The sequence below is a fragment of the Mustela erminea genome, chromosome 4, assembly GCF_009829155.1.
Source record: "Mustela erminea isolate mMusErm1 chromosome 4, mMusErm1.Pri, whole genome shotgun sequence".
Classification (NCBI taxonomy): Eukaryota; Metazoa; Chordata; class Mammalia; order Carnivora; family Mustelidae; genus Mustela; species Mustela erminea.
The window spans coordinates 58997961-59018708 of record NC_045617.1 but is presented as its reverse complement, the minus strand read 5'-3'; the positions used below and the strand labels follow the sequence as shown (position 1 = coordinate 59018708).

Here is a 20748-nt window from a genome sequence, read left to right as displayed (position 1 = left end):
GAAGAAGTGGGAAGGTAGGAAATATTTAGAGCAGGCCCAGCAAGCGTGGCTGACTGGGTGGAAACAGGCCTGTGTTTGGACGGTTTTCACAGCAAAGCTAGAATAAGCATACCCTCCCTGCAGAGTTGCTGTGAAAATTGTAGGTGAAAGACATTTTAAATTATTAAGGGTGAGCTGTAGCTATTATCATGGGCTAGTTTACAAAGGCCTTTCTGGGTGGTAACCTATGTCTGTAGCTTGCACCCCTCATTTCTGTCACTCCTTTCTCTTACCTTCTCTTGTTTGGGTTGGTCTTCTTATTAAAGGATAAAATATGGGCAAAGTGTCTGACATAGCACCTGGAATATGGGCATGTCGTGTGTGTCCCTGAGTGCATGCTGCTAACCCTCACTCCTCCTCCCCAGTCTCCTTCTCTTCGTGTTGCCTATCTTTGGCCCCTGAGCAACCCAGGGGCATTCTTCTTTTGCCATAAGTTTTAAGAAATGACTCTTCAGGTGACTCTTGAGCCTGATTTACAACCTTTCCCTTCTGGGCAAGTCACAGCTTGGGGACCTAAGGTGATGATAAAGCTTAGTTTGTGCCATACCCAGCCAAATCAGCAAAAATTCCGCTGCCCAGTTTGCAAAATCCTACAAGGCATGGTATCAACTCAGATATTTCCAATCCACAGCGGCCAGGAGATCTGTCTTTCCATTAGGAAGCGTAGACTCAGTTATCAAATCTGTTCTTTATTCAATTCTCAAGAGACTGACCTTTTAAACATGACCTTTGAGTTTACCCAGCAAACAGAAACCCAGGAGTGTGGCCAAGGGTCAGGGTGGAGAAGGGCTTTGAGGGCTGGAAGTGAGAAGAGAAGGGCATTGAACTTCACTTAAGGGACTCCAGGATCTTCCACTAACCCACCTGCAAGTCCAGCGTCCCGGGGCGCCTCAGCTTCTTGTCTGTCAACTCGGAATGGCCATTTCTGTGCCATCACAAGGCGACTCCAGTGTGTGTACCTGGCATCACCCCCCCTCCCCCGCCTTAAATGGAACCGGCATTAACCCTGACCTTGCATCCCGGCTCCTGAAGCCCAAACGCCACTTCTCTAAGGTCTGCTTGCTGGGTGACCAGCGCGCGGCACAGAGGGGACTCCACAGCCATCTTCTAGCAAAGGGCAGTGCTTGGGCTGGGGGGAGGAGCAGCCTGGTAGGTTCGCGGGCACCGAGGGCGGCCCAGCTCCGAGCCCTGCGGCTTTCGCCCGCCGGAGCGAGAGCCGGCTGTAGGCGGCTCCTTCCTGTGCAAACTTTTCTGTCCTCTTCCTCCTCCCGCCCGCCCCACGAGCTTCTCGGCGCCCAGCGTCCAGGCTCCCCGCCCTTGGCGCTGCCTCGGGGTCGCCGCGTCCCGCAGCGCAGCCCTCGGCGCCGGCCCCACCCCGCGCTCCCGGCCGGCCGCCGCCTGAAGCCGATGGCCGAGGCGGGCAGACGCTCCGTGGAGCCCCTGGGCGGGCCCGCCGGGCCGGCAGCGGCCGAGGCCCCCGAGCCCCAGGAGCCCGCCCCGCGGCCGGCGACGGCCCTGCGCAGGCTGCCCGGGGACCCGAGCCCCCGCGGCCGCTCCCAGAGTGACCTGTCGTCGTGCTCCAGCAGGGGCCGCCCGCTCCGGGTCCACATCTCCGGCTCAGGTAAGGCGGCTCGGGGCGCTGGGGACCGGGAAAGGGCCGGCCGGGGCAGGTGGCGGCGGGACGCTGCGGGCCCGGACGCCGGCGGGAGGAGAGGGGCGTGGAGGGAGCGCTGGGGAGCGCGAAGCTGAACTGCCCGGTGCGTTTCTCCCGCTCTCCTGCCTGCGTCTCTGGCCCTTGGCCCGGGATGCTCCAGCCAGGCTGCGGTCGGTGCGCCGGGTGGGCGCGCGTCTCTTCGGACGAGGGTGCAGCCCCGGGGTTAGTGAGTTCGGCCGCCCGGCGGTGTGGTGCTGGGCGCACCGGCTGCTCTGGTTCTTAGGCTTTTCGGTCAGAAGAGACTTTGGTCCCGCGGAGGGGTGCGGTCCCCTCACTCTGAGGGCTAGGGTCAATGCTGGTCTTGGAAACCTTCTTAACTGCTCGTGCTTCTGAAATAAAGAGTTGTTTGCGGTTTGCGGGTCTGAGCTTTTCCGCTCTGTAAAAACGCACGCAGGTGCTGCTGAGAGTTTGGCCCCCTGTGTGCTCACTGGGTTCTCGCTGTTACTCGACCGAGGCTTGAGCCAGCACCTCTGCGTTTGCACCGATCCGCTTAGCTCTTGCCTAGCGCCGAGGTCCCCCGTCTGCGCGGGGCTCACGGCGGGTGCGGGGGGCTGCTCTGTGCACCCGGGCGGGCAGAACCAGGAACTCGGCCGAGGGCGGGTGCTGCTAGCGTTGCGCTGTGTGTAACGTGAGGCGAACCATTTACCCCTGTCTCTCATATCTCGGTACTTAAAGTGGGGATGAGAGTGTGGAACTATCACACAGGGAGATTATGGGGATTAAATAATTAATCATTTTTAAATGCTCTTGAGCAAAGCATTAGCCTAAGAACTGCAGAACTGTTTCTAAAAGTCCACCGATTTGTTAAGTGCCCAAGGATTGTTTTCCGATTTGCAGTCTAGGGAGGATGCATGGAAGGTGGAAATGAAAGCTAACATCAAAACTACCCGTAGCAGCCAGAGGCCCTTGCAGTGCGGGGCACCCTCCACCACCATCCGCCATGACCCCTTTGAGGATCTGTGCTCTGAGGTCAGGCCTTTGAGCTTTGACTCAACCTCACATCTACTTGAAGCCAAGTTTCTTGTTCAGAAAAGGCACATCTCGGTCTCTCCGACTTTATGCCAGCTCACAAGCTCTGTTTTCCATCAGAACCCTCCATTTTCTTATGATTGTGGTAATGTTCACAGTACAAAGTATATACTTAGTATCAGAGGTGTTGTTAATCAGACTTTGCAGACCGTTTTGGATAAAGCCGGACAGAATCGCTAAACACAGGTAGTGGGATGCAGGTCATGGTATTTGAGAAAAGAGCCTTCTGCCAAATTCATATTGTGGAAAACATTGAATTGAATGTAGATTACTTCCTGCTTATTTTGTCTCAGCCTGTTGGAACTTGACCCATGGATAGTCTTGGTTGATTTTTACAAAAATCAACGTTCAGATGACTCTAAAAAATCAACTAAAAATCAGTTCAGTTTGGTGACTGGATAAAATAAGTGTAGCTTGTATCATCATTTTTTCATCTTCACACATAGAAATTAAGGGCTGTGTGCAGAAAAAGGGCAGTAAAGAACTTTCAAATGTGAGCGTGCAAAGTACACGTAATGTGAACCGCAGACTTCAATTTGTAAAGTTATGTCACTCCCAAGAACTCTATATCTTAAATGATGTTAGGAAGTGACAACTTGCAGCTGAGTTGTCCCCGGCACCCCAGTACGCTGATCCACGCGTGAGAGAGCGAACTTCTTCTAAATTACTATATTCCATTTTCAGAACTGAGCCTTGCATTTCTTTAAGAACTGGCTAAGTGTGACCAGGAACTCCCCGCATTTCTCAGAGTCGGTGAGAAAAAGGATGAGCTGACCCCTCCCTGACGCCTGCGCGCACACACACACACACACACACACAGGATTTCCGCAGAATCCTGCAGCCTCTGAATCCACCTCAGAGAAGCAGCTAGATGACAGGCCTTGGATCACAGAATTACTTGTCCTAGAGCCCAGTGGGAACATTACACCACCTTGGGAAAACATTGTGTGGCATGGGGTAGGGCAGCCCAATTTCCAAGCCCTCCCCAGGAGCTCTGCACCTACATGGGCACTCTCCAGAGCTAGATCACATATGGTCCTACCAGAACTGGCCGGGACCAACAGCATGGGCCTCCCAGCAGAATCTCAGACCAACTGCATCCCAATCTGCACTTCCCAGATTCTCAGGTTGTTTTTATTATTATTTACTGACGCTGGCTTTCAAACTTGGTTATGCACAGGAGTCAGTCACCTGGGGAGTTGAAACAACAGCAGCAACAACAACAACAACAATAAAACAGTTTACGGCTGAGGCCCTCCCCTCAGGGATTCTCATTTCATTGGCTTCAGGTACAGCCTGGACATTAGGTGATTTGGATGTGTAGCAGAGCTCATGAACAGTGTGTCAGTATAGCTTGCTGCCATGTGTATTGTGATGCTGTGGCCAGGGTTGTCCTGGGCAAGTGTCAGGTTGAAGGGTTTGGTTTGGTGCCTTCCCACACCCCTGTCGGGGCTCTCCTCTGCTGTTACCACATCCCAAATGGCACCTCTCACTCCCATTCCTGATTCTAGCCATTTGACTGTAAGTCTTTCCTAAGGGTTCATTTCTTTTTATGTTTTATTGTTATTTAAGTAATCTCTGTACCCCACATGGGACTCCAACTCACAACCCCCTGAGATCAAGAGTCCAGCTTCCCACTGAGCCACCCGGGGCCCCACCTAAGTGTTAATTTCTAACAATGAGTTAACTCACCTTGGGAGGGTGTTCTGTGGGGAGGGGACCTCATGATTCCCAATGAGGTATGGCTGGGAGGGAGCAGAAGAGGAGAAGGAAAAGGAGCCTGGAAGGTGTCCTTGGGTTGTCAAAGAGCCTCAGTCCAAAAAAACCCCATCCACTCTCAGGTTGCTTGCCTCTGTCACCCCGTCCCTACTTCCTCTCCATTTTTCTCTCTATGAAAGAAAACTAAAAACGTTAAAGTCAGCCTCTAGAATTTTGCCAAAAATAGAAATAAGAGTCAGTCCAATATGAAGCATATTTTTAAAAGACCTCTGTGTGAGCACTGGGTTATCACAGGAGAGTCCACTGTTCCTGTCTGCGCTTTACTACTAGATTTTTGTCGAGAAAAGCATCTCAGACTTCAGGAGCTTCTATTTAACTTGTGGTTTGTGCAGTTATTTTTCTTCACATGATAAAAATTCATTGTGTTGTCAACAAAAACTAGTTTTTTATTTTAAAATCCATATAAAATGTGAAGAAACCCAAATATATTCAAATAAGTACATTTAAAAACCATAACTTAAATAACAGAATTGATACTTAAGCCCTTTTATTGGCCTTATAAAAACTGAGGCTTTTGCTTTAGAAAAATCCAGATTGATTTTGCTTTGTGGTTTTTGAGCTCATGGTTCTGGAATTCAACAAAAGCTCTGGATATTTAAAATCTGGCATTCCTTTGTAAATGGAGTGATATTTTACCCATTAAAAAAAAATAAAACCGTGAAATAAGCTTTTCATGGTGTATGGACTGGTGTTCTCTTAACTTTCAGACCCATGTTTCCCTGCTTTAGTGACTTCAACATTGTCTGTGGGTTGGGACGTGCTCTTCTGATAAGCCCAATGTTTAGTGACTATAGGATACAACCCAGGGCATATTCTTTCTGGAAGCTTTCAGCGAGTTCTCTATGCCAGGTGCTGTGACAGATTTGTTGGGACAAGAGGTGTTTGCTATCTTCAAGCAATGACTCTTCCTCTTGCATGTTGGGCTGCACAGAACATAGAATCCTGTGAGGCGCCTCAGAAAAGGGAGGGATGAGCGAATGAGCCCATTAATGAAAGGACGTACAGCATCAGTCTCCTCTCTTTCGGCACCCTGATTCACCTCTTCAGCATCCCTTGCCCTGTTGCATGTAGGCGTATAGGTAACGGCAAATCTAGTATCTTTGTCTGGAGTCTTTGATCCCTGGTGTGTTCAGTGGAGAGAGTGAGAAACTCTCTTTCAGTCCATAGTCCACACCCACAGCTGTCTGGCCGCAGGAACGAAATGCTGCTGTCTGCTGGCTCGACAGTTGGCACCTGTCCCCCTACGGGAAGTCCTTGCTTGTCTACACCTTGCCTGTGCTCTCAGAGCACTTTTCACTGCCCTCCAGGGATATAAATCTTCAGGGTCAGTGTTTGCCTGCTCAGCTATTGTTCTCCAAAGCCTAATGCTCTGCTGGGGTGGCTGAGTCCCCAGGGGCTCCTGGGCCCCATTCACAGCTGGGCTGGAGCTGCCCTAGGCCAGGAACCACGGATGCCTGCTCACTTTCCATTTGTGTAGCTCAGAGTGATTTTTTTTTTTTTATGGAACAAAGATCCTAAGTTTTCTCTCTGGCTCTAAGTTTACTCTCTGTCTCTGCCTCCTCACAGGACAGCAAAGCTGCCCTCTTGGGAAAGGGGGGACGGTCTGGGCAGTGCAGGTGGGTGCTGGACAGAGCAGACAAGGGGTGCTCAGATCCAGCCTGTGCCCTGCCCTGACCAAGCTGTGCCCCCTGGTGTCCAGACATATTCCCCGGCCTTTGCACAAAGGCAGGGCTTCGCCTTTGGCTAGGAGCCTCCCTTGGTCCGGCTTCATCTCAGAAGGGGTGCCTTTCATCTCATTCTCACAGAGGCACCCCATTAGCTGTTGCTGGTCCCATACCCGAGGTTGACACATTTGAAAATTCAGCTTCACCTGTTACCCTGTAGCAGAGGCTGAAAAACTTTAAAAGTCATCTTCGCCTGTTAGGGAAGGACTTGCCGGTTAAGTCAGGTTGCTCCTGACCCGGGGCTGAGACGAGAAACTCGTCAGGAGCAGAGGCAACACCTGGAAGCATTTCCCCGAGGTTCTCTCGGGCATGGCCACCTGGCATGGAGCTCCTCCTCTTTGCCTCTCTGCTGACCAGATTTCTCAGTCTCGAATTGGAACAGATTCCTGGGCTTCACAGGTGCTTCTCCATCCAGCTGCTTACCAACACCAGGCTGGCTGGCTCATGTGGTAGAGCATCTAGCTCCTGATCTCAGGGTCTTGAGTTCAAAACCCACTGGGTGTAGCGATTACTTAAAAATTAAATCTTTAAAAAGAAAAACAAAACAAAAAAACCACATCATGGCTTCTACCTAGCTTACATCAACCTTACCTTTGCTTCCTTTTAGCTCTTGCCCTTATGTTTACCTGGAAACATTTCTTCACATTTCTTAGCTCACATTTCCTGGAAGAGATCTATTGTTTGCAGCTACCTTTTCCTAGTAGGCCATAGGTCATAGGTCATAGAGAAGCCTATGGATTGTCTGCCCTTGATTTTTTTTTTTTTAAAGATTTTATTTATTTATTTGACAGACAGAGATAACAAGTAGGCAGAGAGGCAGGCAGAGAGAGAGAGAGAGGAGAAAGCCGGCTCCCTGTGGAGCAGAGAGCCCCATGCAGGGCTTGATCCCAGGACATAACCTGAGCCAAAGGCAGAGGCTTTAATCCACTGAGCCACCCAGGCACCCCGTCCTTGATTTGATACCCACCCAAACTCAAACCAGCTGTGGCCTGGAGGTGGGGTCACCAATATGGCCGCTTAGAACTGAGCCTGGGCAGTTTCCATTCATTTAGTCATTCACTCATTCGTTCATTCATTTGGTATTTATTGAGGGCTACGATGTGCAAGACACTGTTCCAGGCACTGGATGTGAAGAGGTAAGCAGATATGTTGTTGTTGTTTAAGATTTTATTTCTTATTTTTATATTTTATTTCTATTTCTATTTTATTTATATTCTTTGATACAGAGAACACAACAGGGAGGAGGAGCAAAGGGAGAGGGACAAGAAGACTCCCCACTGAGCAGGGAGCCCGGCCTGGGACTCAATTTCAGGATCCTGGGATCATGACCTAAACCAAAGGCAGATGCTTAACTGACTGAGCCACCCAGGTGCCCAAGGCATGTGATTTTCAGTTTGGGGGTAACACCGAGAGCAGAGACCGTTCAGATAGGGTGTGGCAGTCCTGGTACAAAAGCATGTGTGGTCATCTAAGCCATTGTCATTTGCCATAATTATGATAAAAAAGAAATGATGTAATGATGATTTGTTCTGGTTTCCAGAGGATGCATGAAAAGCTAATTATACCCAAACCGGGCAAGCTCTAGTTTAGATCGGTAGGTAGTTCGCTGGTAGCATTGAGACTGATGGCAAAGCTGTGGCTTTATTTTGAGCTCTAACTACTGCAGGGACTGCACCAGGAGAGGGATCCTATCTTGATTTTTCATTTATTCATTAAATTAGCAAACAGCCAATGGGCCAAACAGAGGCTGCAAAGATATTCCTAAGGAATTCACAGTCCAGTGGGAGAGGGACAAACAAATAAACCAACAGCTGCAGTGCAATAAAGGTATGAGCTATGACTCGGGCCCTGTCCCAGGCTGGGGAGTAGAACACCGGAGGCTTAGCTGTATGGGATGGCTCCAGGCAGGGTAATCAGGAAAGACTTCCTGGAGAAGGTGAAACCTGTGCTATCTCCATGCAAGAGGAGGAACTGGAAGATAGAATTGGGTGAGGTGGCAGAGGAGGGTTTGGGGAGAGGAAACAGTATAAGCCAAAGCACCGAGACCTGAAACAACCCAGCGTGGTGAGAGAACACTCAGCAGTTTCTTTGGCTCTCTGTTGGGTTGCTGTGGGAGAGGGGACAGAAGGGAGACTGGGGGCTAGGCCAAGGCCACAGAATGAAAACATTCCTGTGTCTGAATGTTTCCAGGGAGACACAATTTAGGTGACATTTCTAAGGCATGTGCAAGCTTGATAGAGTGTATTTTTCTGACTGGGACACTGAGGGACGATGGTGGAAGGAGCCCAGACAACTGAGATTTGAGACACAGAATCATGGTTGTTATCTGTGTGACCTTGGTTAACCTACTTCCCTTCCTTCTGCTTGGCTTCTTAATATCTGACCTGGAGAGGATCAGTAACAGGAACACCTAGCTCATGGTATTTTTATGAGGCTGAACCATGGAAAAACTCGAACTTGAAAGAGCCACGAAAATGCTGGCACTGTTTGCATACTTCGGTTATGGAACTTACTATGGCATATTAAAATTGTGCATTGATTTGTCTCCTTCCTCATCCTTTAAAGTCACTGAAAAGAGAAAGTGTGTTTTATTTATTTTTGCATCCTGGGTGCCTAATACAGGGTCAAGAATATGCCAGGTGCTTACTAGGTGTGTACAGAATTAATGCATGAATTTCCCAAAAGGCCGTTCTTTGGACAGCAAGTATCGCTACACCGAAAATTAGGCTAAATAAATAAACAAATAAAATTGAACATTGGGTAGAAGCTCTGATGTCCAAAGGTTTTAAAATGAAAAAACAAAAACAAAAACAAAAATGAACTAACCAGAGTTTTTGAGGAACTGCTCATGAGATAATTAACTCCTCCTTGGGGGAATAATTGTGGAACAGCCACAGAAGAAATTTGTGAAAGGGAAGTTGTGGATATCAGTCCGGCAAGGCCGGTGATGATGGAATCCACGAAGCAGGGATTCCGCAGCCGCGCTGGGAGGCAGCGCCGCGGGTTGGATGCACGCGGGCAGTGAAGTGGGCAGAGAAGGAAGTGAATCCTTCTGCCGATCCAGTCCTGCGTTATTTACACACACTATCCTATTTCATCTTTGTAGCAACCCTATGACATAGATCCACTTTTTAGATAAGGAACCCTGCTCAGGTGGAGTGACCCAGCCAAGTCCCACCGGTAGCAGAAGAGTAGTCCAACCAATACTCGAATCTCTCCAGTCTCAAGGTTCTTGCTCTTTACTCCCGCAGGCTTACCTGGGTGCGTGCCCATCGCCTCTCCGAGTAAACAACTCACACATACCCCCACTGACAGGAAGGAAATGCTATCACACATACTATTATATATTATATATACAGTACTAATATATATAATATATATTATATATGATAATATATTCATGTATATATTATATTGTGCTACATAATATATATTATATATTGCTCATATAATATATACTATATAATATGTGATATAATACATTATAATAGTATATTATATATAGTATATATATTATTATATACATATACTATTATGAGAGATCATTGTAATAAACATCTGTTTCTCCCAAAAATTCATTTTTTATTTATTTATTGATTGATTTTTTTTTAAAGATTTTATTTTATTTATTTGACAGAGAACACAAGTAGGCAGAGAGGCAGGCAGAGAGAGAGAGAGAGAGAGAGAGAGAGAAGCAGGCTCTGCACTGAGCAGAGAGCCCGATGGGGGCTCGATCCCAGGACCCTGGGATCATGACCTGGGCTGAAGGCACAGGCTTTAACCCGCTGAGCCACCCAAAATTCATTCAGGCGCCCAAAATTCATTTTTTAAAAGATTTTATTTATTTATTTAACAGAGAGAGATCACAAGTAGGCAGAGAGGCAGGCAGAGAGAGGAATAAACAGGCTCCCCACGGAGCAGGGAGCCCAATGTGGGGCTGTATCCCAGGACCCTGAGATCATGACCTGAGCAGAAGGCAGAGGCTTAACCCACTGAGCCACCCAGGTGCCCCCTCAAAAGTTCATTTTAAGGCTGCAGCCAATTATCTGCATATTTTAAAGTCTATCCAACACTTCCAATTTCTCATATAAATAGTAAATTTGGATTAACGGGAATAGGATTCTGGGATCCCATATTTTCAGGCAAGTACACATCAATTATCATTACTTAAATGCATTGTTTTCAACTAAAACCACTCAGTCTTGGAGTCATGTGTATAACTCATGCCCAAGAACCATATCTTGTCTCAAAGTACAAGTGTAGTTTCAGTTAACAGTGAAGCCCAGGGATAAAAAAACAGCAACACTGAAGCAGCGTTAGTGTTTTAAAAATACCGTACTGGGTGACTCACTATCTTTGATCACACTAGCTGAAATTTGCACAGAGAAGTAGGTTGCACCAGCCTGCCTTAGAAAAAGGGCTCTGAGATCTAGCTCCCTTTGTGACCTGTTGGCTCAGACTTGACATTTATATGTCTTACTTTGCAGTTTCTTGATGTCTCTGTGAAGGCTTGAGAAAAAGCAGCTTCTTCTTATCCTTCATAACAGGAAGAAACCTGTGACCTAAAGAGAAGTACGGTATCTGTATCCAGAGCTCATTACTATGACCAGGGCAAGAATATCATAGGTGTGATGTTTCAATTTTGGATCAGCAACTGACATAGTTTAAGTCTGTAACAATTTATGGCCAGGATTTATGTTATCAGTGTTGGTTGGTAATCTTGTTTTGTCTTCATGTATATTTTAGCCTACCTGAATGTTGCCATGGCTTCTTTTGAGGTCTAATTTCTATTAAATAATGATTAAATAACCTAAACATTGATAACAAACATACATTAACCCCTCTTTTCTGACCTACTGGGTGTTGTAAATCTCTGGTTTCTGTTCCCGGAGCCTGGATGAAGGTGATAGAAATGTGTGCTGATGATGAACAATGCAACTGATAGTTTAAAATAAAAAAATGTTACAGAACTTATGTCTTCAAACAAATGTTATGTTTTAAAGCATCATACTAGGGGCACCTGGGTGGCTCAGTGGGTTAAAGCCTCTGCCTTCGGCTCAGGTCATGATCCCAGGGTCCTGGGATCGAGCCCCACATTGGGCTCCCTGCTCAGTGGGGAGCCTGCTTCCCTCTCTCTCTGCCTGCCTCTCTGCCTACTTGTGATCTCTGTCTGTCAAATAAATAAATAAAATTTAAAAAGAAATAAAGCATCATACTAGAAGACTATATGCTTATACAAATTATAATTTTTTTAAAGATTTTATTTGTTTGATAGAGAGATAGAGTGCATAAGCAGGGGGAGAGGAAGAAACAGACTCTGTCCAGCTGCCCTGCTGAGCAGGGAGCCAGAGAGCCCAAAGCAGGGCTCGATTCCAGGACCCCGAGTTCACCTGAGCTGACGGCAGATGCTTAACTGAGCCACCCAGGCACCCCTGCTTTTTTCAAGTATGATGTTACTGTATCAAACAGTATTTAACAAAAGTTTTAGGGGCACTAAACTAAACAGTGTTTAACAAAAGTTTAAGTGGCTGCCTTCTGGTCAGGTCATGATCTCGGGGTCCTGGGATCAAGCCCTGCAGTGGGCGCCCTGCTCAGCGGGGAGCCTGCCTCTCTCTCTCCCACTCCCCCTGCTTGTACTCTCTGTCTCTGTGAAATAAATAAATAAAATCTTAAAAAAAAAAGGGGGGGGTTTTGATCCTGAAATGTTTGATCCCTCATTTTAGCCACTTGCCCGGGTAACAGCACAATTGTAGCTCTTTCTAAAACTCATGTCTTTCTTTCAGAGACATAGTTTTATGTCAGTGGGGCAGATTTGAAAAGGCATTCTGAAAATGGCTAGGATAGTGACCCCATTGTGGGATTACATTTATTGCCTCCCAGCATGATTACTTTGGTGGGAATAGCAATCATTTCAACATCTAAGTCATTCATGTTACTTTATGGGTAATACTTCCTACCCCAAAAATAGATAGCCATGTAAAGAAATGTGTGCTGGTAGGCAGGGTGGTTTGGATGGTCAGATTAGTGACTCTGAGATTAAGAAAGGAAAGAAGGCGACTGTGACATTTGCAGCGTGGGGGGAGGCACCTAGTAGGATGGCTATGAGGATTACCAATTGATAGTAAGGATTTGAACAAAGACATTTTTGTAGTAGTAATGGAGATTGCCATGTCTGAGCAGAACAGAAGAGGTTCCTATTGATTAAGTAACGAATTAATTGATTAATTAATTAATTAAAAGCAAACTCTACGCTCAACGTGGGCCTTGAGACCCCAAGACCTGAGACCAAGAGCCAGCCAGGTACATCTTATTATTATTTAAAAAAAAATTTTTTTTTACAAAAAAATAGTATAAAAAATTTTTTTATACAAGAACAGCCCCAAACCAGGAAATAGAGCTGCATCTCATGAGGCCCAGACTCAGGAACTGATACCTGTGGCCAAGAAGGGTACTGTCTCGATTCCTCCTGCACTTTTCCTTTCTAAGGATCTATCTATCTCCTTCCATGCATCTCTGCTTCCATTCATCCTCGCATACCAGGTTTCTCTGCTGTTATGAACATGTTTACCACAGAGTTCCCAAATTCACACGTCTTCAGTTCCAGAGAGCAGAGAGACTCCTCAGTGCCCTTGGATCCCAAGTCTAGACGCCCAGCCAGGGCCAGGTAGCCATTTCTGTAATGAGCTATATCCATTATGCGGGACAAGTGAGGCTGCTGGCTTGTATCATCATAGGTGTGAAGATCGTTCTTAGATAAGAGATGAGGGGTGATGGGCGAACACTTCTAAAGTTCCGCTACCTCCGTGGACCAGAGGATGAGCACGGTGAGGAATTCCTGAGCTTCGGGGGAATGCTGAAGTGTCACTGAGAAAAGTCACATTCTTGTTAAGGTGAGAGAGAAGAGATGGAATAGAGTGACAAAATGACATGGGTCAGGAAACATTTGTCTCTAATGAAGTGGGCTTTCAGTAGCACAGTGGGGTATCTTGGACTGGTGGGGATGGGAGTGAGGAGGAGGGATTTTCCTGGGGACCAGTAAAGGTGGCTGGGGTGCAGGATCAGAGCCTGTTAGGGAGTGGGCCCCAGGAAGCAAGCAGAATAAGGAAGATGGGGGAGAAGGCTTGGTCATGGAGACAGACATTCTTCTCTCTGGAATGGGGTACCGATGTCCCACCCTCCTGCAACAGCCACCACACCCACTGTAGGGTAAACTTTACCATGAGCTGTCTGGACCCCTTTTATTTGTTTTTAGTTTTTTATTTTTTATTAGCTTCAGAGGTAGAATTTAGTAATTCATCCCTTGCGTATAGCACCCAATGTTCATTCCATCAAGTGCCCATCACACAGTTAGCCCATTCCACCCCACCTCCCCTCCAGCAACCCTCAGTTTGTTTTCTAGAGTTCAGCATCTCTTATGGTTTGCCTCCTTCCCAATTTTCATCTTATTTTATTTTTCTGCCCTTTCCCTATGTTGATCTGTTCTATTTCTTAAATTCCACATCTGAGTGAAACCATATGGTATTTGTCTTTCTCTGAATGACTTATTTTACTTTGCATACCCTCTAGTTCCATCCACATCGTTGCAAGTGGCAAGATTTCAATTTTTTTTTCCAGCATAACAGTATTCATTATTTTTGCACCACGCCCCGTGCTCCATGCAATCCGTGCCCTCTATAATACCCACCACCTGGTAAGATTTCAATTTTTTGATAGCTGTGTAATATTCCATTGTAGATATACCCCCACATCTTATCTTTTTTATCCATTCATCAGTCAATGGATATTTGGGGTGCATGTGCCCCTTTGAATCACTATGTTTGTATACCTAGTTGTGCAATTGCTGGGTCATAGGGTAGCTCTATTTTCAACTATTTGGGGAAACTCCATACTGTTTTCTAGAGTTGGGTCCCTTTTATTTCCCTTTAGCCCTCCATGGTCATTTGCACTAGACCTTCCCTTCCTTTGGGAACCTTAATAATGGGTCTTACACAGAGGTGAGGCTTGTGCCTCTTTTCAAAATGCAGTCCTGTGGTATTGAGTTTGATTCAAATCCTGGCTCTCAGGGGATTACATTCTCTCAGATGGTAATCCTGGCTCCTGGAGCCTATTTGGGACATGGGATGGCATTCCTCTGGCTGGTTGGATTAAACATTTCTCAGCTTGGGCTTAGAGTTGGCCTTAGGTCACAAGCAATTTATCCAGGCCAGATTGATAGTTTTCACGGGGATGGCAAATTCCCAGAGGGCTGGGATCTTAAAGAAGTCCATGGCCTCAGGGAACAGCAAGATGGGAACGTTTGCTCAGGAACACACTGGAGGCACCAGCAGCGGATAAGCAGCTGCAGAAGGAGAAAGAGGTGTTCTGAACTTTCTCGTGCTGAAAAATCTGCCTTGTCCCTCAAAACCTGTGTGCACATGTTCCTGTGTCACTTCCTCCTTTGACTGCTTGGCTGTCACTCCTGCTTTTTCTGTTTATACCTACTTTAACTGTTGCTCTTGGAGCCCTCTCCTTCCGAGACTTCCCTTGATGATCATTTTTGCAGGCCCTCACCTGTGTGAAAGTATTGCTGTGAACTGGGGAAGGGGTGTCTCGATATGATTCGGCTGGTCCCTGTGCCCATCAAGGAAGCCCTTAATCCCGGGCTATGGTTTTCAGCCATTATCACCTTGTGATATGTTACAGGCAACAAAGGCACACCACAGAGGATGGAAAACTGAAGTTCTGATCAGCTACCCCAGAAGGCACCAAGTCTCCCATTTGCTTCTAGATGGGCATTGAGTGATGTCTCAATGCCTCAGCGGGTGACTCACATCAAGTGTAATGGTCTGTTGATCTCATCTGAGTTCACATCCAGTTTAGGTAACAGAGTTATGTTACTGGATGTAGCGTTTCTCAAATGCTACTATGCTTATGAATCACCTGGGGAATCTTGTTGAAATTTAATGGGTTTGGGGTAGAGGTTGAGTTTCTGCATTTTCACATAGGCTTCTTAGTTTTGCTGATAGTGCTGGCCAATGCATGCACTGAGAGAAGTGTCCTCTCTATTTTAAGGGTGAATATCTCATAACATTGATGCACCTCAAAATTCCATCCGTGGAAACTTGCATCTCACTTGAAAGTCTACTCTTGCTTTCCTCTTTGGCAAATCTTACTATATATTACTTATAGTAGTTGGAAGCACTGAAAGACTTAGAGAGAGGGAGTGTTTAGGACTTACACTTATGTAGGATATTTTGCTTTAAGAGTGCCCATGTGAACTGGCTCTTCAGACTTTTTTTTGCAAACCCTTTAGAGTCTTGTGTCTGTAGGGTCAGTAGATGGTAGGAATAAGAGATAGAAGTAGAAGGGTGCCTGGCTGGCTCAGCTGGAAGAGCATGTGACTCCTGATCTCAGGTTGTGAGTTTGAGCCCCACATTGGATATAGAGATTACATATAAATAAATAAATAAGTAAATGAATAAGCAAACAAACTTTAAAAAATAGAAGTTGATTTTTGGGGGGAGAATATAATTGATATAACACTGTATTAGTTTCACCTATACAATATAAATGATTTGGTAAATGTATATGTATAGCAAAAATGATCACCACAATACATTTAATTAATATCCACTACCACTTATAATTATAATTTGTCTTCTTGTGACGAGAACTTTTAAGATCCACTCTCTTAGCAATTTTCAGGTATACTACAGTATTGTTAACTGCTGTCACCAGATTATCAGACATTACATTCTCAGGATTTATTTATCTTACGACTTATAAAGTTTGTTTGTCTACCTTCACCTGGATTTTTTTTTAAAGATTAAAACATTCAGTGGAAATTCAAAATTCAAATCTCTTTTTATTTCTTTTCTTTTTTTTTTTTAGATTTATTGATTTTATTTTAGAAAGAGTGTGGGGCAGAGGGAGAGAGAGAGAGAAAGAGAACCTCAAGCAGACTCCCTGCTGAATGTGGAGACTGACAAAGGGCTCGATCTCACAACCCCGAGACTATGACCTGAGCTGAAACCAGGAGTGGGACACTTAACTGACTGAGTCACCAAGGTACCCCTCAAATCTGTTTCTTAAGATAGCACTACCTAAAACATGAGAAGACAAGAGTGAAAAATGAATATACACTTTTGAAAAGTTTTATGTCTGTGGAGAATTTTCAGTTCTTCATTCCTCAGGGTCAGTGATACCTTTTGTAGAGCAGAAGGGGCAGAACCTGAAGGAAAGGGGAGTTGAAGTTACTGATGTCCAGACCGGGTTGTGACCATCGAAATCAGAAGGGACAGCTCAGGACCTGTTGCCGTGACAGACGGGGTATGCACCTCCCATGTGAGGGACCCCCCAAGCATCAGAGTGTTGGTGTTGCCCTGATAATTAGGAGAATGCTGGAAAATAGGCGGTTTTGAGGATGTGATAAGAAGATACGTTAGTTTTGTCAGCTGTGGTTAATGGTAGACTACCTGTGGAAAATACCCTGTAGATGTGAGAAATAGAGCCATGACCAAGGCTACAGCTCTAAATGGAGAACTTTGACTTACTGTGCCAGTCACGTGACACTTTATTAGTGCCTTGGCTATTATAAGAATGTTCCTAATTATTATTAAAGCAACCAGTGTGCGATAAACTTCAACTTTTTGTATGAATATACCCGGTCTCCCCTCTCTTTGAGCACAACCTTTGAGTATTGGACTTTTGTAAACTCCACAGTGCCTCACCCATAGTAGTTGCTTACACAGCATTGGTTGGAAGTGACAGATTATATTGGGACTCTCTGTAGTCACCCAGAAATGGTGAGAAGCCACAGCTGGGAAAAAAAAAAAAAAAATGAGAAGGGTAAGAGCGTGTGGTGAGGGAGGTTAGCATCACTCAGAGCCCCTAAGAGAATCTCAAGAATAAACACTGAAAAGTCATCATTGGACTGCGTCTGAAGGAAGCTAGTAAGATTCACAGCCAAAACGCTTTCAGTGAGGTTCTGGGGAGGAAACCCAGAAAGACACTGGGGACGCTGGAGTTGAAGGGACATTTCAGGACTAGGACCACGGGATGGAAATGAAGCAGAGAGGAGGAAGTCACCATCACAGTAAGAGTCTTCTTGTGAAGCAAGTACTTTCCACAACAGCAACTTTCAGTCACCTTCCACTTGCGTAGTATACATGCACGTCCGTGGCTGATGCTAAGGATGTAGCAGATGGTGCTCCCAGGTCTAAAAACAGATCGAAGATCAGTTTTGAAAGGCAGGCGTGATTGGTCCTGTTCAGCACCCCTGTCACTTGCCAGATATTCAAGGGGAGACGTGAGCAATGATATTTCATCCAAAAGCTTAGAGGGAGAAGAGGGAAGAGTCCAGGATGAACTAAACCCAACTTTTGATCTGTAAGGAGGTGACTGGAAGTTTAAAGGGAGAATGAGGGAGATAGGGAGTGGGGAGTGCAGGGGTTCAGTGGAGTCGGGGACGTGAAAAATCACAAGAATTGGGAAGTGGGAGTTGGTACATGGAAACCCATCTGGGTTTGTTAACTGTTGCCCATGGAAGTTAGATGCCTACCATCCCACGGAGGCTGAGAAACAGGGGCCCTATCTTCAGGTGTCCTTGGAACAAATAGTAAATTCTTTCTGCAGCCTTGAGTTTTCTCAGGCAGACACTTTAAAGGTTGGGAGAGTGGCAGGGGTCCTCCTAGGATGTGACCTTGAGCGATTAGAAACCGTGTTAGTGTTTGTTTGTTCAAATATTTATAGGCCAAGGTTGAGGCCTAGTCAAGAAGTGGGCTCAAAGAGGAACTGTCAGGGGGAGAATCTGTCCGTCGAGAGAGAGACAAGAGAGAAGATAAACAAAATACATAAAGAGTGTTAGATGGTGAGAATAAAGTTGGGGAGGAAGAAGGGAGTATTGGGATAGAGGGAACACGTGAGTAAAGCCCTGAGGGAAGTGACAGTGAGAGCCGTGGGGGTAGCTCTCCAGGCAGAAAGAAGAGCAAAGGCCCAGGCTGGAGGCAGGGATGTTTCCTTTGTGGAAGAGAGGCCGGAAGGGTGGAATGAGCTGGGGAAGAGGGTAGGATGTGCACTCACACGGGGGACAGGAGGCCATGGGCTTCTGAAGAACATTGTGACAATGCTGACTTTTTCTCTGAGATGGGCAGTCAGTGGAGAACTTTGTGTGTCATGTTTGATGAAGAGGTGGAAAGTGCAGTTGGGGAGAGGACTGTTGTCAGCCACACGGTTATCAGCAGAAGAGTAAGTGCACAGATATGACGGGACAATGGTGTCTGCCTCTTCTTTCCCATGTCCTTTAGTTAATGGACAGTAATTAGCAAATTAGTGGATCCTCTCAAGTTAACACCGTATGGTGTGGCTAAGCTAATGGACAACCTTTAGAAAGTCATCTCACCTCCAATAATTTGCCTGGACTTGAAGACCAAAGCACAACAATTCTCCACTTTTCCAGCCTCAGCAAACTCAGTGTAGATGTTCCCATCATTAAAATAATACCTTTGAAATATAAAAAGTTCAACCCAGGGCACCTGGCTGGTTCAGTCTGTAGAGCATGAGACTCTTGATCTCAGAGTCCTGAGTTCAAGGGCCATGCTGGGTGTAGAGAATACTTAAATAAACAACAAAAAAGTTCAACTGATACAGATATATATATGTATCTATATGTATATATACATATAGATACAGATATAGATATAATAAAAGCACAGTTCCTCTCACATTGAGCTTGTGTTCTTTCAGGCTACTTCTCTGGAAACATAAATAATGTTTTTTTCTCCTCCACAGATTTGGGATTATGCGTGTGTACTTTTTGCAAACTACATTTTTTATGGTGCCAATTTTATTATATTTTTTAAGATTTTATTTATTTATTTATTTATTTGCGAGAGAGAGAGAGAGAGAGAGAGAGAGAGAGAGAGAAAGTGATTATGAGTTGGGGGAAGGAGAGAGGGAGAAGGAGAAGCAGACTTCTGGCTGAGCAAGGAGCCCCATGTGGGGCTTGATCCCAGGACCCTGGGATCATGACCTGAGCCGAAGGCAGACGGTTAACTGACTGAGCCACCCAGGCACCCCTATGGTGACAATTTTAAATACTGTTTTAAGACATTGCAATTACAATACAGTGGTTATAAAGTACAACATTATTTCCTTTCCCCGTGCCTGTATTCCATATTCAACTTTCAAGAATACCCAGTTTATTTACTAAAGAGCTCAGCTTTAAAATTGCATGGAATTGCAAATTACATTTTCTACACAAAATTTCTTGAACATTCGTGCATGTCAATATACATGCATGAATTTGTTCATTAAACATTTAAGTTGAATAAAATTTAAAATAAAATTAAAAAAAATAAAATTTAAAAATGTATTCATTTTAAAGTTTGCGGAAAATGTTAGTGTATATGTATATTTTGTGTAAGTACTTCCCTGTTGATAAACATTACATTTTTTGCAGCTTTAAATAAGATCACCTTTAGGGGCACCTGTGGCTCAGTGGGTTAATCCTCTGCCTTCGGCTCAGGTCATGATCTCAGGGTCCTGGAGTCGAGTCCTGCATTGGGCTCTCTGCTCGGCAGGGAGCTTGCTTCCCCCTCTCTCTCACTGCCAGCCTCTCTGCCTACTTGTGATTTCTGTCTGTCAAATAAACAAATAAAATCTTAAAAAAAATAAAGAGTGGTCCAACTATATGCCACACTTAGATGTTCTTCAAAATATAGTTTAAAAAAAGATCACCTTTATTCAGAATCATAAGGTTTTTTTAAAATTCTTTCCGTTATGAAAGTTTAAAAAAAATCACTTTGTATAGTTAAGTACATTTAATTATTACTCAAACACATAGAGCAGTTTCTTGCAGTTTATGTGATTGAATTTAGCATGATCCAAACTCAAATATCCCCTTCTTGTATCTTTCAGTGTCTGCAACAAATATTCTATTTTTTCCCTATTTTTTTTTAAGATTTTATTTATTTTTTTGACAGACAGAGATCACAAGTAGGCAGAGAGGCAGGCAGAGAGAGATGAGGAAGCAGGCTCCCTGCTGAGCGGAGAGCCCTGACCCCTGGCTAGATCCTAGGACCCTGGGATCATGACGGGAGCTGAAGGCAGAGGCTTTAACCCACTGAGCCACCCAGGCACCCCTCCCCTAATGTTTTGATATCACAACCAATGTTCCGGGAACTTTGGACATATATGTCTCCCTGCATAAGTGAACGTATTCCATGAGAAGATTCAAAGGTTATTAGATTCCCCCTCCGCCAGTTTTATTGAGATATAATCCACATGCGGTAGGTTGCCAGTTTTTAAGATCTAATAGGTACAGCTGCATTTCCCCCCAAAAGTCTACATAAATTCTTATTCACAGCAGAGTGTGAGGGCCGATTTCCCCATACCCAGGCCAAGACTGGAAAATAATGAGCAGTTTTTGGCTTCTGCTGGTTTAGCAGGTATACATTATGTCTTTAATTTTACATTTTTCTGATC

General features: G+C 45.3%; 1 protein-coding gene across 4 annotated transcripts in view; it reads left to right on the top strand.

Moving 5' to 3' along the window:
• Window positions 1-1079: 1079 nt before the first annotated feature.
• Window positions 1080-20748, top strand: part of PHACTR2 (phosphatase and actin regulator 2) — a 259175-nt gene continuing 239506 nt past the window's right edge. For all 4 annotated transcript variants that reach the window (XM_032339330.1, XM_032339325.1, XM_032339331.1 and 1 more), the window contains exon 1: window positions 1080-1660. In XM_032339330.1, the coding sequence (XP_032195221.1) occupies window positions 1447-1660 (214 nt within the window). In that variant the 5' untranslated portion in view covers window positions 1080-1446. The remainder of the gene's footprint in view (window positions 1661-20748) is intronic.